Source organism: Delphinapterus leucas, chromosome 8 (assembly GCF_059928025.1).
Source record: "Delphinapterus leucas isolate spDelLeu-1000000601 "Yukka" chromosome 8, BTC_Dleu_Yukka2, whole genome shotgun sequence".
Taxonomy (NCBI): Eukaryota; Metazoa; Chordata; class Mammalia; order Artiodactyla; family Monodontidae; genus Delphinapterus; species Delphinapterus leucas.
The window spans coordinates 108,232,731-108,246,914 of record NC_143136.1 but is presented as its reverse complement, the minus strand read 5'-3'; the positions used below and the strand labels follow the sequence as shown (position 1 = coordinate 108,246,914).

At 38.0% G+C, this 14,184-nt stretch overlaps 1 protein-coding gene across 9 annotated transcripts in view; it reads left to right on the top strand.

The window, feature by feature from the left end:
- The window catches only part of SAP130 (Sin3A associated protein 130), a 75,458-nt gene extending 73,301 nt beyond the window's left edge, over window positions 1–2,157 (top strand). For all 9 annotated transcript variants that reach the window (XM_022590532.3, XM_089916932.1, XM_089916933.1 and 6 more), the window contains 2 exons: window positions 884–997; window positions 1,219–2,157. In XM_022590532.3, coding sequence (XP_022446240.1) covers window positions 884–997; window positions 1,219–1,377 — 273 coding nt within the window. In that variant the 3' untranslated portion in view covers window positions 1,378–2,157. The remainder of the gene's footprint in view (window positions 1–883; window positions 998–1,218) is intronic.
- The last annotated feature ends 12,027 nt before the right edge of the window (window positions 2,158–14,184 follow it).

Below are 14,184 nucleotides of genomic sequence, written 5' to 3'. Positions count from 1 at the left end.
GGAGAGGCCACAACAGTGAGAGGCCCGCGTACCGCAAAATATAAAAATAAAAAAAATAGCCTCACAAAGTCTTTCCATCTTTGGAGTAGCAATGATCCGAAGAACATTGTCTTTTATGAGTATTGTTTTTAAAGTAGTGCCATGACTAGTTTTTTTTATGTAGCATAAAAGCATATTTCTCTGAAACTTATAGACTTGTTTTTCAGAGGGATTGTGAATTCCTGGCAGAATTTAAAAGTTATCCTTGGACTTCCCAGTGGTTAAGACTCCGCACTTCCACTGCAAGGGGGCACGGGTTTGATCCCTGGTCGAGGAGCTAAGATCCTACATGCCGTGTGGTGCGACCAAACAAACAAACAAATAAAGAAATAAGTTATCCTGGGGGCTCCCCTGGTGGCACAGTGGTTGGGAATCCACCTGCCAATGCAGGGGACACGGGTTCGAGCCCTGGTCCGGGGAGATCCCACATGCCACAGAGCAGCTAAGCCTGTGCGCCACAACTCCTGAGCCTGCGCTCTAGAGCCAGTGAGCCACAACTACTGAAGCCTGAGTGCCTAGAGCCCACGCACCCAGCAAAGAGTAGCACCCACTCACTGCAACTAGAGAAAGCCCGTGTGCAGCAACGAAGACCCAATGCAGCCAAAAATAAATAAACTAATTTAAAAACAAAAGTTATCCTGGAAGATGGACTCTGAATTATGGCAAATTGTAATGTAAATTGTTGATCAATTTTCTTTACTGCATCTTAGTCATAGGGAGAAGTGATTTTATCACCCAAACAGATCCGATACCAGTTTACACAGGTGATTCAGGGTGGGTTGCTCGCCTGAGTTTGGCAAAAGTATCTCCGAGGTCATGACGCCCTGCCTCTTGTTTGTTGCAGACAAATCTAGAACACGATGTTTACGAAAGACTCACCAACCTACAGGAAGGGATCATCCCAAAGAAAAAGGCAGCAACTGATGATGACCTACACCGAATAAATGAACTGATACAGGTTTGAAGGGTCCTTTCGCTCTCCTTACTTCTCCCTTTCCCTCTCTCGCCCACTAATGTCTTTAGTAAAAACCTGTTACTTCAGCCTGCATTATCAAGGAACACTAAAACATTTTTTCTGTGTGAAAGCCTCAGAATGGCTCAATCCAAAGGTGAGAAGTTCTTCAAAAGCCCCATTGTTTCGAAGATTACTTGCTGACGATGTGATGTCTTTTGTTTCAGGGGAATATGCAGAGGTGTAAACTTGTGATGGATCAAATCAGTGAGGCCAGAGACTCCATGCTTAAGGTTTTAGATCACAAAGATCGTGTCCTGAAGCTTCTAAATAAGAATGGGACTGTCAAGAAGGTGTCAAAATTGAAGCGAAAGGAAAAAGTCTAGACCCCGAATCAGGACTTTGGAAACAGAATTTATGAAGAATGGTGTTGGGGGTGGGGGAGGGCTTTGGTTATTTTCAAAGCAGAACATTGAAATTAAGAAAGCGTTCCTTAACTCACGCTCGAAAGCAGACGGGCCCATAGCATCCAGTGACACGGAAGGATCAGAGCTGATCTGACACAGTGGACTCCAGTCTTTCTTTCAGGCGTCTCCCTCTTAGACTTACCATGTCGTACATGATTCCTGATGCATCAGTGTCTCCCAGTTGGAATCAGTGACACAAGTGACTGGCTGGCGTTTTTCAGCCTTCCAGTTGATAAACTGTATTTATCTGCTGGATTCCTGCAGGACCCATACTGAGCCTGGACTGAAAGTACCCACTCAGACCATCTGTTCTCTCTCTACGCTGAAAATCGAACCTCTTCCCTTCACCCCAGTCGGTCCTTACTCTGACCTTCAGATGCCCACGCTGGCCTTCTAAAGCAGTGCCATGGCACCGAGAGACCTGCCACATCTCACTTTAAAGGGTTTGAACTATCGATTCTTGTCATTTTTTTAAAGAACCATTTCAAAGTGAAATTGTTATATTGTCTGTCCTGCGTGTGTCAGAGTTGGGTTTTTGTGGAGGTTCGGAGCAGGCAACACCATAAGTTGCTCTGAGATCTTTGTTCTGAAGTACATTCTTGGTTACCTGTACTTCTGTAGCTGGTGTGATGCTGTTAATTGTATGTACCACACATCTCCAAACGTTAATAAAGGACTCAAAGAGGTTTTTGTACAGAAGCAGTTTACATCTTTTTATAAGTTAATCAGTGCTGTACTGCACATCGCTCGAGTGTTTACCCCACTGTAGTTTCTCTCACGTTGTTGAGTCTACTCCGTTAAAGTTTTGTTGTTCCACATAGAGTTCCACTTACCCTCGTATCTTGAAGATGTCACAGATGGTGAAGCCTGTTGGCTTTTGGTTATCTTAAATACGAGACTACATTGTATCCCTCTGCAGATAGAAATTGGTCATGTTATAGGACAGTTAGGGGTAGAGCTTCCAGGAGAGTGGAGTTTCTTTACAAGGTTGCTTCCTGTGAACTAGCTCAAGTGGGAAGCCCAGCCTTGCTTTTTGCCTTGACCTGCATAGATCTGAGACAGGAGTCCATGCCGAGTGATCCAGTCTTTGGGACCAGAGATGGCCCTCCTGGGACAGCCTTCCTCGAACTGGAATGGTAAACTCTCATCTGTTGTAGGATTGGGGAAGAGAGAGGCAAAGCAGGCTTTCAGCCTTCCCCCGGTTAGGCCACATGGCCTGCATAGCGTAAGCTAAAGAGGTCCTCGGAACAGTCAAGGCTGCTTCACTAGAGTGTTTCAACCTGAAGATATTACTGACTGTGTACTAGACGATGCCGGTTTAGTGTTGTGTGCAGTATAGTGCCTGTGCTAGCACAGGGCTCCTTGCCTCCATTTCTCATCTGTACATATTGCCCAGGTATATGTGATGTGCTGGCTCTGAAGGACAGGACCCAGGTACTTTGGATCCTGCTTTATAGACCTATTCTGTCTCAAAGAATTGTTACCTCTGTTTAAACAAAACTTCGATAACCCTGGTCACAGGAAGATTGTCAGTACAAACTTTGCTGTCAGTGCAGGTTAGAACGGTGGTGTTTTCTGTTTTCCCTCGCCTTATGAGGACAGTATGATCAGAAGATAGGAGAGGGTGGAGGGGGAGATGAATTATATGTGTCTACAGCATTATTTAAAAACAAAGCACCTTAAAGTATACAGTCTGATAAGATCTTACATACATATATGCCCATGAAACCATCACCACGATGAAGAGAGTGAAGATATCAGACCCCAAATTTTCCTTGTGCCTCTTTGTGATTTCTTGCCTCTCACCCCCTCCCTGCCTCACCACCGCCCCCATCTCCAGGCAAAGATTAATCTGCTTTCTGTCACTCTAGATTGCATTTTCTGGAATTTCATTTGAACGAAATCACACAGTATATTCTTTTTTGAGGGAGGGAGTCTGGCTTCTTTTACTCAGCATAATGGAAATCTATGCTGAGATTCGCTCATGTGGCTTGTTTCAATAGTTCATTGCTTTTTACTGCTGAGTAGCAAGCATTCCATTGTATGGATATGGATATTCCTTCCACAAGTTGTTTCTGCATTCACCTGTAGAAAGACATTCAGGTTATTAGATTTTGGTTATTACAGACACAGCTACTTTGTACGTTTCTGTTCTTTGTATGGATAAACGTCAGTACACACCTTAATTGGTGATTTTATGTTGGTTGTACTTTCCAGGGATTTATGACCAGGAGATAGTGCTGAGAAGTCCAGACACCCAGTGGCTCTTGGTCCAGAAAACTATCAATCACATACTTAAAGATGAGAAAGAATTAGAAATATATTTGAGGTAGGACGTCGATATGGTTTCTGTTCTTTACAGTAGAAAATTAAACATAAATCTGGGGGAAAAAGTTTTTGTTTTTGTTTAATATTTATTTATTTATTTGGCTGAGTCATGTCTTAGTTGCGGCGTGCAAACTCTTAGTTGCGGCGTGGGGATCTAGTTCCCTGACTAGGGATTGAACCCAGGCCCCCTGCCTTGGGAGCGGGGAGTCTTAGCCACTGGACCACCAGGGAAGTCCCTGGGGAAAAAGTTTTAATCCATCTGCTTGGTCTAGAAAATCTTTCATATTATTTTCTTAAACCTGGGTATTTCAAAAGATCATTAAATAGAAAATGCTTTAGAATATTTTCATTGATTTTTATCATAGTAATAATATAGAATCACACAGTTTTAGAGTTTAGAAGTTATTTAGAGGTTATATAGTCCACCCCAACCTGTGATAAAATGGACACCTTTGAAAGGATGTTAAGTTTTTGTACTTTTTTATAGTAAAATACAGCACAGGTAAAGAAAAGTACATGAAACAAATGTATAGCTTTATAAGTTCTTAAAAGAAGAACAACTTTGAAATGGTCCCCCAGAGTAAGAAATAGAACTTTGCTAGTCACAGAATGCTCTATCCCAATCACAGCGCTCTACCTCTCCCTAAAATAACCACTATCTTGACTTTTCCCTCCTAAATAATCAGCTTTATTGTGATGTAATTACAAAGAGTAAAATACTCAAATCTTAAATTTACAGATTTGTGCATCTTGACACACATATACAACCGTGGCTAACATCCAGATAAAGATACATGACATTACTGTAACCTCAGAAGGAGCTCCTTTGTAGTCAAGTACACCTGTGTCCTCCCACCCACACCCATTAGTTTTGTCTGTTCTTGAATTTCGTGTGAATAGAATCACACAGTATGTACTTATTTGTGTCTGGCTCTCTTGCTCAACATAATTTGAGGTTCTTCCATGTGTTAAATGTATCCTAAGTTGTTTCTTTTTACTGCCGTGTGACTATGCCACAGTCTGTTTACCCATTTCCCCACTGAAGGACATCTTGGTGCTTCCAGCTCTTGACTATTACGAGTAAAGCTGCTGTGAACATTTGAATGCAGCTTCTCGTGTGGAATCTCAGGTTTAAATCAGTCGAGTAAAAACCTAGGAATGTGATTGCTGAGTCATAAGGTAAAACCATGTTTAGTTTTGTAAGAAACTTCCAAACTATATTCCAAAGCAGCTGTACCATTTTACAGCCCCACCAGCAATGAGTGAGGGTTCCTGTTGCTTCACATCCTCGTCAATATTTAGTGTTGTCAGTGTTTAGATTTTAGCCATTCGAACAGGTGTGTAGTGGTTTCTCATTATTTTCATTTGCAGTTCCCTAACGATACGGTGTTGAGCATTTTTTCAAATGCTCATTTGCCATCTTCATATCATTTTTGATGAAGTATTTGTTCAGATCTTTGCCCATATTTTCATTAGCTTGTTTGTTTTCTGATTGAGTTTTAAGAGTTCCTTATATATTTTTGATACCAGTCCTCTTTCAGATGTGTGTTTTGCAAATATTTTCTCCCTGTCTGTAGCTTATGTTGCCATTTACTTAATAAATGGTACCTTTTGAAGAGCAGTTTTTAATTTTAATAAAGTACAACATCAGTTTTTTCTTTCATGAATTGTGCTTTTGGATAATAGCTAAAGACTCATCACCAAACCCAAGGTCACCTAGGTTTTCTCCTATGTGTTGTCATAGTGGTTTTATAGTTTTGTGTTTTACATTTAGGCTATAATTATCAATTTTGAGATAATTATTTTGAAAGTCGTAAGGTCTGTGTAAAGTCTTTTGGGTTTTGGTTTTCGGGGTTTTTTTGAACATGGATGTCCAATTGTTCCATAATCATTTGTTGAAAAGACTATTCTTAATTAAATTGCCTTTGCTGCTTTGCCAGAGATCAGTTGACTGTATTTGTGAAAGTCTATTTCTGAGCTCTGTATTCTGTCCCATTGATCTACTTGTCTGTTCTTTTGCCAGTACCACTCTGGTTTTTTGGGGGGTTTTTTTGTTTTTTTTTTACCACTCTGTTTTGATTACTGTAGCTTTACAGTAAGTTTTTAAGTTGAGAGTATGAGTTCCCCGACTTTGTTCTTCAGTATTGTGTTGGCTATTCTAGGTCTTTTGTCTTTTCATATAAATCTTAGAATCTGTTAATATCTATGAAACAGCTTGCTGGAATTTTGACTAGGATTACATAAATCTAAGATCAAGTTGGGAAGGAATTGACATCTTAATAATGTTGAGTGTTCTAGTCTGTGAACATGGACTGTCTCCTCATTTATTTAGATATTTGATTTCTTTCGTCAGTCTTGTAGTTTTCCTCATGTAGAGCCTGTACATCATTAGATTTATACCTAATTATTTCATTTTTGTGTGTATGCTATTGTAAATGGTACTTTTTTTTTTTTTTTGCCACACCGCATTGCTTGCGGCACGTTAGTTTCCCAACCCCAGGGATTGAACCTGGGCCCTCAGCAGTAAAAGCATGGAGTCCTAACCACTGGACCGCCAGGGAATTCTCTATTTCAAATTCTGATTGTTTTCTGTTGTTATGCGGGAAAGCAGTCCACAGTTATATATTGTTAACCTTGTGTGCTTTGATGTTGTTTTATTCACAGAAGTTTTTTTGTTGATTCTTCAGGACCTTCTATGTAAACAGTAATTCCATCTGTGAACAAATACAGTTTTATTTCTTCTTTCTCAATCTGTTTAGGTTTTATTTCCTTTTCCTATCTATTGCACTAGGTAGGCCTTCCAGTAAGTAAGGTGTTGAGAAGGAGTGGTAAGAGGGAATATCCTTGCCTTGTTCCCAGTCATAAGGGTAAAGTGTTCAGTTTCTCATCATTAAGCATGACATTAGCGGCAGGGTTTTTTTGTAGATGTTCGTTATCAAGTTGAAGTTCTCCCCTCTTCCTAGTTTGCTGAGAGTTTTCAATCATAGAATGAATGGTGGATTTTGTCATATGCTCTTCTGCATCACTAATATGATCATATGAGTTTTCTTCTTTAGCATGTTGGTATGATAGATTACATTAATTAATTTTTTACTATTGAACCAGCCAGTCAAACCAGCACACTTGAAATAAATCCCACTTCATTATGGTGTATAATTCCTTTTACACATAGTTAGATTCAGTTTGCCAACACTTAGTTGCATCTGTGTTCATGAGAGATACTGGTCCGTGCTTTCTTTTTCGTACATGCCTTAAGTCTGGTTTCAGTGTCTTGGTAATAGAATGAGTTAGGGAATGTTCTCTCTGTTCTCTTTTCGGGAGGGGATTGTAGAGAATTGGTACAATTTCTTCCTCAAATGTTTGGTCAAATTCAGCAGTAAAAACATCTGGACCTGGTACTTTTCTTTTTTGGGAAATGATTAATTATTGATCCAATTCTTTAAATAGACATAGGCCTATTCAGATTGTCTCTCTCCTTGTGTCAGTGTTGGTAGTTTCTGTCTTTCAAGGAATTGGAACATTTTGTCTAAGTTATTTGTGGGCATGGAGCTGTTCCTAGTGTTCCTTTATTATTCTTTCCATGTCTGTAGGTACAGTAGTGATAATCTTTCATCTCATTTTTTTAAATATTTATTGAGATATAACTCCCATAACATACGATTCACCTACTTTATGTGTGAAATGCCGTGACTTTTACTATATTCACAGAGTTGTGCACCCATCACCACAGTCAATTTTAGAGTATTTTCATTGCCCCCAAAACAAGCCCTGCGCCCTATAACCATTACTCCTGTTTAGGAGTTTAATCTGTTTTGAGTTAATTTTTGCATCTGATGTGATGTAGGACGTCCAACTTCATTCTTTTTTTTTTTTTTTATTGACGTATAGTTGATTTACAATGTTATGTTAATTTCTACTGTAGAGCAAAGAGATTCAATTATACATACATATATTCCTTTTCAGATTTTTTTCCATTGTGGTTTACCATAGGATATAGAATATAGTTCCCTGTGCTCTACAGTAGGACCTTGTTGTTTATCCATTCTATATATAATAGTTTGCATCTGCTAATCCCAAACTCCCAATCCATCCCTCCCCCTTCACAACAACCACAAGTGTGTTCTCTTTGTCTGAGTCTGTTTCTCTTTTGTAGATAAGTTCATTTGTGTCATATTTTAGATTCCACATAAAAGTGATACCATATGGTATTTGTCTTTCCCTGTCTGACTTCACTTAGTATGAAAATCTCTAGGTCCATCCACGTTGCTGCAAATGGCATTATTTCATTCTTTTTTAATGGCTGAGTAATATTCCATTGTGGAATTATGGTATATACCACATTTTCTTTATCCATTCATCTGCTGATGGACATTTAGGTTGTTTCCATGTCTTGGCTATTGTAAATAGTGCTGCTGTAAACGTTGTGATGCATGTATCTTTTTGAATTATAGTTTTCTCCAGGTGTATACCCAGCAGTGGGATTGCAGGATCATATGGCAATTCTGTTTTTAGTTTTTTGAGGAACTTCCATACAGTTTTCCATAGCAGCTGCACTAACTTACATTCCCACCGACAGTGTACACACCCACATCCTCCACACCCTGTTCAGCATTTGTTATTTGTAGACTTTTTAATGATGACCATTCCTACCAGTGTGAGTTGGTACCTCATTGTAGTTTTGATATGCATTTATCTAATAATTAGCAATGTTGAGCATCTTTTCATGTGCCTGTTGGCCATCTGTATGTCTTCTTTGGAGAAATGCCTATTTAGGTCTTCTGCCCATTTTTTGATGGAGTAATTTGTTTTTTTGTTATTGAATTGTATTAGCTGTTTGTATGTTTTGGAAATTAAGCCCTTGTCGGTCACATTGTTTGCAAATATATTCTCCTGGTCCATAGGTTGTCTTTTTGTTTTGTTTATGGTTTTCTTTGCTGTACAAAGGCTTGTAAGTTTGATTTGTAAGGTCTCATTTGTTTATTTTTACTTTTATTTCTATTGCCTTGGGAGACTGACCTAAGAAAACATTGCTATGATTTATGTCAGAGAATGTTTTGCCTATGTTCTCGTCTAGGACTTTTATCCAACTTCATTCTTTTGCACATGCCTAGCCAGTGTTCCCACCACCATTTGTTGAAAAGACTATTCTTTCACCATTGAATTGTCCTGGCAGTCTGTCAAAGATAAGTGAGTTGTATTTGTGAAGGCTTATTTCTGGATTCTCAATTCTATTCCTTGGTCTAGACTTAGGCCACTACCACACTGTTTTGTTTACTAAAACTTTGCCATAAGTTTTGAAACTGTGAGTTCTACATTTTGGAACTCTTTTTCCATATTGTTCTGGCTGTCCTGGGCCCCTTGAATTTCCAGGTGAGTTTATGAACAGCCTGTCAATTTCTGCAAAGAAGTCCTCTGGGATTTTTATAGGTATTGTGTTGAATCTATAGATAAATTTGGAAAAATTTGCCCCCCTTAATATGAAGTCTTCTGATCTGTGTACCTGGACTGATTTTAGAATTTATTTACTTCTAACTTAAATTCTTTCAATTGTTCTATAATATTCAGAGTAAAAGTTTTTCATTTGTCAAACTCACTCCTAACTTTTATTATTTTTATGCTACTGTAAATGGAATAGCTTTATTTTTTTAATATTAACTATTGTTAATTTATTATACAACTCACTTAACACATTCAAGCAGAAATACAGTCAGGCCCAGAGGAAGACAGTTTTTTTCTGTGCCCCTTGGTTATTACAGATTTTAATAAGACATAATCCTTATTGTAGCAGATTCTTCATGTCATTACAGCTTCCTGCCATTGACACATAATTACTGGCATTAGTAAGTGTAGGAAAAATGTTGCGGTCTGGTCTATGTAGCAAAAATATTTGTGGCAGGCCCCTTTGATTAGCTTTATTTTTTTTATTTTATAATTTTTTATTGAGGTATAATTGATTTACAGTATTCAGGTGTACAGCATAATGGTTTACAATTTTTAAAGGCTATCTTCATACACTTATAAAATATTGGCTATATTCCCTGTGTTGTACAATATATCCTTGTAGCTTATTTATTTTATACATAATAGTTTCTATCTCTTAACCCCCTACTCCTATCTTGCCCCCCTCTTCCCTCTCCCCACTGGTAACCATTAGTTTGTCCTCTGTGTCTGTGAGTCTATTTTCGTTTTTTTGCTATATTCACTAGTTCGTTTTATTTTTTGGATTTCACACGTAAGTGATATCATACAGTATTTGTCTTTGTCTGGCTTATTTCACTAAGCATAATACTTTCCAAGTCCATCCATGTTGTTGCAAATGGCAAGTCCATCCATGTTGTTGCAAATGGCAAGTCCATCCATGTTGTTGCAAATGGCAAGTCCATCCATGTTGTTGCAAATGGCAAGTCCATCCATGTTGTTGCAAATGGCAAAATTTTATTCCTTTTTATGGCTGAGTAGTTGGAACAGCTTTCTTGGTTTCATTTTTTGTTTGCTTGTTGCTACTATAGAGATACAATTGATTTTTTAAATATTGTACTTATTATTTATTTATTTTGAAACAGCTTGACAAATATAATTCACATACCATACAGCTCACCCATTTAAAGTATATAATTCATTGGTTTTTGATATATTACATTATTAATTTTTTAATTGTAGTAAATACATAACATAAAATTTGCCATTTTAACTATACAGTTCAGTGGCATTAATTACATTCACAATATTATGCAAACTTTACCACGACTATTTCCAAAATGTTTTCATTACCTCTTTGTAACCATTAAGCAGTAACTCCTCATTCCCCCTTCCCCAGCCACTGGTATTCTCAAAACTATTTTCTGTCTCTGTGGATTTGCCTATTTTCAGGTACCTCGTGTAAATGGAATCATACAATATTTGTCCTTTTGTGTCTGCATTATTTTGCTCAGCATGAGCTTTTCAAGTTTCATCCAGGTTGTAGCAGGCATCAGAACTTCTTTCCTTCTTACGTCTGAATAATATTCTGTTATATGTACATAGCACATTTTATTCTATCCATTTATCTACTGGTGAACACATGGATTGTGTATAAATTTTGCCTATTATAAATAATGCTATAACGAAAATTGGCATATAAGTCTCTGTTCAAGTGCCTGGTTTCAGTTCCTCTGGATATGTATCTAGGAGTGCAATTTCTGAATCATATGATAATTCTGTGTTTAGCTTTCTGAGGAACCACCAAACTGCTTTCCATAGTGGCTGCATCATTTTACATTGCGAAGTACGTTATTCTTTTTGATGCTATTGTAAATTGAATTGCTTTTACAATTTGCTTTTGTCTTGTTCATTGCAAGTATATAGAAATACAACTGATTTGTGTGTTGATTTTGTATGTATCCTTCAGGTTTGCTGAATTTATTAGCTCTAACAGTTTTTTGTGGAATCATTAGGTTTTTTTACATGTCAAACCATAACATATGCATACAGAGAGAACTTTACTTCTTCCTTTCCAATTTGGATGCCTTTTATTTGTTTTTCTTTCCTAATTGCTCTGGTTTGAAATTCCAGAACTATGTTGAATGGAAGTGGTGAAAGGTGGCACTGTTGCCTTGTTCCTGATCTTAGAGGAAAAGCTCTCAGTCTTTCACAATTGAATATGATGTTAGCTGTGGGTTTTCCACATATGACTTTTATTGTGTTCAGGAATTTCCCTGCTATACCTGGTTTATTGAGTGTTTTTATATTGAGTTTTATTAAATGCTTTTCCTGCAACAAGTGGAATGATCATGTGGTTTTATTCCTTCTTTCTAATAATGTGATTTACTACATTGGTTAATTTTAATATGTCAAACCATACTTGCGTTCCAGGAATAAATCCCACTTGGTCATGGGATGGTCCTTTTCATATGCTGCTGAATTTGGCTTGCTAGTATTCTGTTGGGTGTTTGCATCTATCTTCATAAAGATTTTCATCTGTTGTTTCTTTTCTTGTAGTGCCTTTGTATAGTTTTGGTATCAAAGTAATTCTGACTTCATAGAGTGAGTTAGAAAGTGTTTTCCTCTTCTTCAGTTTGTTGGAAGAATTTGTGAATAATTGGTATTGATTCTTTTTTAAACGTTTGGTATAATTCACCAGTGAAGCCATCTGGTTCTGGGATTTTCTCTGTTGTGAGGTTTTTCATTACTAATTCAGTCTCCTTACCACTTACATGTTATCCTAATTCAGGCTGCTGTAACAGAATACCATAGACTGGGTGGCTTAAACAACAGACTTATTTCTCACAGTTCTGGAGGCTGGGAAGTCCAAGATCAGGGTGCCGGCATGCCTGATGACTGGTGAGACCACTCTTCCTGATTTGCAGTGAGTGTCTTCTTGTTGTATCCTCACATGGGGGAGAGCAGAGAGGAAGCAAGCTCTCTCGTGTCTCATCTTATAAGGACACTAATCCCATTCATGAGGATTCCACCTCATGACCTAACTACCTCCCAAAAGCCCCACCTCCTAATACATTAGAGGTTAGGATTTCAACAGATGAACTTTGGGAGGACACAAAGGTCCAGTCCAAAGCACTTACATTTAATGTGATTACTGATAAAGAAGGGTTTACTTACGTCATTTAGCTATTTGTTTTCTGTGTATCTTCCATGTTTTTTATTCCTCATTTCCTCCATTACTGCCATTTTTGTAGTAAGTTAGTTTTGCAGTGTACCATTTTGATTCCCTTCTTTCTTTTTCTGTATATTTTAAAAGTTATTTTCTTGGGAGTTACCACGGGGATTACAATTAACATCATAAAATTATGATAATATGCTTTGAATAATAGTTCTAATAGTATACAAACGCTTTGCTCCTGTATATCTCCTCCTCTCCCTATGTTATTATTGTCACAGATTACATCTTTATACATTATATACCCATTATCATAGATTTATAATTATTTTATGCATGTTTCTTTTAAATCATATATGAAAAGGGAGACATTGGGACTTCCCCGGTGGCGCAGTGGTTAAGAATCTGCCTGCCAGTGCAAGGGACACAGGTTCGATCCCTGGTCCAGGAGGATCCCACATGCCGAGGAACAACTGAGCCTGTGAACCCCAACTACTGAGCCTGCGCTCTAGAGCCTGTGAGCCACAACTACTGAGCCCGCTTGCCACAACTACTGAAGCCTGCGCGCCGCAATAAGAGGAGCCACCTCAGGGAGAAGCCCACACACCACAGTGAAGAGTAGCCCCTGCTCACCGCAACTAGAGAAGGTCTGCGCGCAGCAACGAAGACCCAACACAGCCCCCCCACACACACACACACACACACACACATACATACACTCACATATATATATATATATATATATATGTGTGTGTGTGTATGTATGTAAAAGAAAAGGGAGATATTAGAAATATAAACTAAACCCGAAGTACAGTAATACTGGCTTTTTATTTACCTATGAAGTTACCTTCACTACTGTTTTTTAATATTTTCTTATGTCTTTGAGTTACTGTCTAGTGTTCTTTCATTTCAGTCTGAATAACTCATTTTAGGATTTCTTTTTTTTTTTTTTTAATATTTATTTATTTATTTGGCTGCACCGGGTCTTTTCATTGCAGCATGTGGGATCTAGTTCCCTCACCAAGGATCAAACCCGGGCCCCCTGCATTGGGATAGTGGAGTCTTAACCACTGGACCACCAGGGAAGTCCCCATTTTAGGATTTCTTGTAAGGCATATATACTGGTAATGAGCATCCTCAGCTTTTGTTTATCTGGAAATGTCTTAATTTCTTCTTCATTCTTGAAAGATAGTTTTGCCAGATACAGAATTTTTAGGTGACAGTTTTTTTATTTCAGTATTTTAAGAATGTCATCCCATTGCCTTTTGATCTTCATGGCTTCAGATGAGAAATCTGCTGTTAACCCTACTGAAGATCCTTTGTACATGAGGAGTCACTTCTGTCTTGCTGCTTTCAAGATTCTCTCTTTGAGTTTTAGCAATTTGACTATAATGTATTCCTTAAAAAGATGTGGATCTCTTTAAGTTTACCGTTCGGGGTTTGTTGAGCTTCTTGGAGGTGTGTATTCATATATTTCATCAGATTTGGGAAGTTTTGGCCATTATTTCTTCAAGTATTTCTTCTGCCCCTTTCTGTCTTCTCTTTCTGGGATTCCTATAATGTATATGTTGTTCTGCTTGATGGTATCCCACAGGTCCCTTAGACTCCGTTCACTTTTCTTCATTATTTTTTCCTCATTATTTTTATCCTCAGATTGGTTAATTTCTTAATATCTAATCTTCAAATTCATTGATTCTTCTTCCACTTGTTCTGATCTACTTTTGAATCCCTCTGTTTTTCATTTCAGTTATTGTACTTTTCAGCTCCAGAATTTCTTTTTCATTGCCCTTTATAGTTTCCATCCC